General features: G+C 57.6%; 1 protein-coding gene across 5 annotated transcripts in view; it reads right to left on the bottom strand.

Moving 5' to 3' along the window:
* KCTD17 (potassium channel tetramerization domain containing 17) overlaps positions 1–1772 on the bottom strand; it is a 14569-nt gene extending 12797 nt beyond the window's left edge. The window contains exons 1-2 of one of the 5 annotated variants that reach the window (XM_032266595.1): positions 1669–1772; positions 278–386 (exon numbers count right to left, since the gene is read on the bottom strand). In XM_032266595.1, coding sequence (XP_032122486.1) covers positions 278–386; positions 1669–1689 — 130 coding nt within the window. In that variant the 5' untranslated portion in view covers positions 1690–1772. Of the gene's footprint in view, positions 1–277; positions 387–1500 lie in introns of all 5 variants that reach the window. The other 4 variants (XM_032266596.1, XM_032266597.1, XM_032266593.1 and 1 more) reach the window with 4 other exon arrangements.
* Between the last annotated feature and the right edge of the window lie 2064 nt (positions 1773–3836).

Below are 3836 nucleotides of genomic sequence, written 5' to 3'. Positions count from 1 at the left end.
TGACTCCCTCTATCCCCTGCACGTGTGTCTCTCCATCACCTCCCTGAGAGTACCCAGGGAAAGCTTGGGCCTGTCTGCTTGGCAGAGCCCCAGGCTTGGCACCGGCAGATGCCCAGGAATCCGTCCCGTCCAGGTGGGAAGAGGCAGGAAACAAGGAAGCAGGCAGATGTCTGTCCTGGCTGTCCAAATGGCTTGGGGCCTCCACAGAGGGCCCCAGCAGGCTGCAGAGGGACAGGCTAGGATGTGGGCCCCAGGCCAGCCCCCTGGACCAACTCACCCTCCTCAGCCATGTCCTTGTCCAGCACCAACTTGCCATGACGGAGGAAGTTCAGGATGGGCCCAAAGTAGGTGGGGTCACGGTCAATGAGGTAGGCCCCGGTCTCATCCTATGGAGGTGAGGGAGGCTCAGTGAGAGAAGAATGAGGCCTCTCCCTGGCTAACCCCACACATACACAGGGAGGGAGGGAGGGAGAGTCAAGGGAGAGCTCTTCCCTGGATGGAGCAGGCACGAAGGAGCAAAAAGGCACTGGGGTCAAACGGACATGGGTTCAAACCCTGCTTCTGCCTTTTCCTGAATGTGTGACCTTGGGCTAACGATCTGGGCTCTTTGAGCCTCACTCCTCTCCCCATAATTAGGGGTCACAGTGAGCATCCAGCGAGAGGAGGTCTGAGTGGCACCTGGCCCAGCACAGGCCCTGCCAGTGTCCCTCTTAAAAGCTGTCCCCTGAAGCCAGCCCCACCGTTGCCCCAAGGTCCCTAGTCTTTCAGGGGATGTTTACAAGTTTCCAAAGGAGTCACTATTTCACTGGACACTCTCGAGGGCAGGGAGGCAGGGTGGGCTTCCACGCAACTCTACAGAGATTGGAGACATTGAGAGGTGAGGTCACGGATGGGGGACAGGAGACCTTAGAGGGCATCTTCAGACCAGCCCCTCGTGTTACAGATGAGGAAGGAGGCTGAGTGCAGGGAAGGGTCCGACCCAAGGTCGCAAAGGCAGCGTGCTGCAGAGTCAGGGTGGGTGCTCAGAAATAGCGCCCACCGGGCCAGCGCTCCTCCTAGAGTCTGCCCAGTTCAGAAGGCGCCCCAGGACTCTTCCATCCAGCTCCCTGCACCCCTGCGCCACCCACAACCCAAAGGGCGGGAGAAGTAGCCTTGTCGACTCCTTCCCCAGAGCAGGAGTCCCCTCTGGGAGGGAAGAAAGGCCCCAGGTCTCTCGCTGCCCACAGCCCCAAAAGAGGAGAGGCCTCGATCCAGGGCTGTTGGAGAGCTTACGATGGCCGCGGCCTGCGTTGTCCCGTTGCCAAGGCAATGGGCACATCCCTCATGCCTGACCCACCTTCCCCTCCCCTCCTCCTGCCGGTTCTTCCCGCCTCCAGTTCCTCCGAAATGGACCCAGCCGGGTCCCCAGCCTGGCGGGTAGGCCAGGCCGGGCAGCCCCGAGTCGGGCGAGCCGAGGACCCACCGCTGCCCCGCGCCCGCCGCCCACCCCGGGGGCCTCACCCGGTCCGACTGCAGCTCTTCCCCCTGGCACAGGCGGCTGAGGAAGGACTTCTGCTCGCGGCACAGCGTCTGCCGGGTGGTCAGGAACACCGTGCCCCCCACGTTGAGCCGCACCCACTTGCCCCAGCCGCCCGCGACGCGGCCGCCCGCCCCCGCCGGCGGCGCTACCTCTCCGGCCTCCATCCTCATCGCCGGCCGCGGCGTCTCTGCATCCTCCTCCCGGGCGCGAGGGGCGGGCGGGGACCGCGCGCGGGGCAGGCCGGGAGCTGTAGTCCGCGCCCCCTGGCTCTGCGTGGGCCGCCGAGAGGGTCCCGCCCCCGCGCGGCTTCCGCTCCCGACCCCGCCCCGCTTCGCCCTTCCCCGCAGGCCCGCGCGCCGGCCAAACTGCTGTGGTTGGGGAAGTTGGACTCCCAGCTTCTGGGAGAAGAATGAGGGCTTTCCCAAATCTGCTGTCTTCCTATTGGTCCGGGCATTCTTGTTTTCCTTTGGGCCGTCCGAGTCATCCAACAGCTGATAAGGGAAGAAACTTCTCCCTCCAGGAATCCCTGACATGGGATGTCAGGGATCCTTGGGAGGGACTTCTAAGGAGGAGGAGAGCAGGCCCTGGATCCAAATCAGGAGAACTGTTTTTTCTTTTTTCTTTTTTTTTTTGAGAAGGTGTCTCGCTGTGGCCAGGCCGGAGTGCAGTGGCTCCATCTAGGCTCACTGCGACCTCAGCTTCCTGGGTTCAAGCAATTCTCCCATCTCAGCCTCCCGAGAACTGTTTCCATTCTGGCTTTTGGCCATTTCCCCACCTAGGGCTGCCTCTCTCTACTGAGGAGCGTGGATGCTGCAGCAAGATTTGGACAGCACCGAGTTTTGTCCTTGTTTTTGAGACGGAGTCTCCCTCTGTCGCCAGGCTGGAGTGCAGTTGTGTGATCTCGGCTCACTGCAACCTCCACCTCCCAGGTTCAAGCGATTCTCCTGCCTCAGCCTCCCGAGTAGCTGGGACTACAGGCATGCACCACCACGTCCCGCTGTTTTTTTGTATTTTCAGTAGAGACAGGGTTTCACCGTGTTAGCCAGGTAGTCTTGATCTCCTGACCTCGTGATCTGCCTACCTTGGCCTCCCAAAATGCTGGGATTACAGGTGTGAGCCATCACACCTGGCTCTATTTTTATTTTTTATTGTCATTTTTTAAGATGGGGTCTCACTCTGTTGGCTAGGTTGGTCTTGAACTCCTGACCTCAGGCTATCATCCCACCTCAGCCTTCCAAAGTGCTGGGATTACAGACATGAGCCACCACACCCGGTCCATTTGACGCTTTTTAATATGGCTCTAGACTCCAGTTGAAAGTGAAACAGAACAGAGATATGGTTCAGGGGTACAGGCCCCCAAACAAGGATGCCAGCTGAGGCTTCATGACTTAACAGCTGGGTAACTTTGGGAAAGTCACTTAACCTCTCTGAACCTGTTTCCCCATCTCTAAGTTAAGAACAATCATAGTGCTTACCTCAAGCTGTTCTTGTGAGGATTTAAAGAGCTAACCGATGGAGGACACTCCCCACGCACCCACCCCACCCCTTATGAAGACCAGGGAACACTGGTTTTGGTGAAGTCAGTCCTCCCACCCTGCCTATCATTGTCTGGACTCAAGGTCAGTGCCTGATGCAAAGGCCGCTCCTTAACATCCATTTCTCTTTGGTCAGGGGAGAACTAAGCCCACCAACTCCTGCTTCCTGGGATTGGAGGGAAAGGCAGGGAGAAAGAAGACCCAGATGATCCCAGCTGCAAAGCAGGATGGCTGTCACTTCCTCCTGCCAACCCCTCCTGACCTAGAATGGCTCAGATTTTTTTTTTTTTCCTGCTCCAGATAGAGCTGAAAGAACACAAGATACATCCTGAAGTTCTCACCTGAGCACATCACTGAGTCCTGTTTTGAACCTTCTCAGCTTAGCAGCAGCCTGCCTCACTTCTGAGTGGCTTATTTCACAGCTGCTGTCAGTTTCATGACTAAGACGTCATTCATCCCTGCTGGATTTTTTGGTTTCAGTTCTCCTCTTCCCCAGATTCAGCACATCAGAACATTCTGATTAGCCTTTTCTGTTCTTTATGTCAAATCCAATCCTATCACTGCCTGGGGGGCAGTGCTGCTACTTATCCTTGGTGTGGGGGTATTTGGTTTTGATCTGCACCTTTGCAGGTCACTCAAGGGGAGAAACGAGCATATCCAATCAGAGTGTTTCCTGACCAGCTAGAGCTGTTCGTGCATAAGATCAGGCTTGCATAGGCCCATGCCCCAGGGTTTGAATCTCTGCTCCGGGTTGGGACCTTGACTCATGACACCCAGTGCTT

Source organism: Sapajus apella, unplaced genomic scaffold (assembly GCF_009761245.1).
Source record: "Sapajus apella isolate SASKATOON/1434 unplaced genomic scaffold, GSC_monkey_1.0 scaffold160, whole genome shotgun sequence".
In the NCBI taxonomy this organism is placed as follows: domain Eukaryota; kingdom Metazoa; phylum Chordata; class Mammalia; order Primates; family Cebidae; genus Sapajus; species Sapajus apella.
This window is presented reverse-complemented; position numbering and strand designations above follow the sequence as displayed.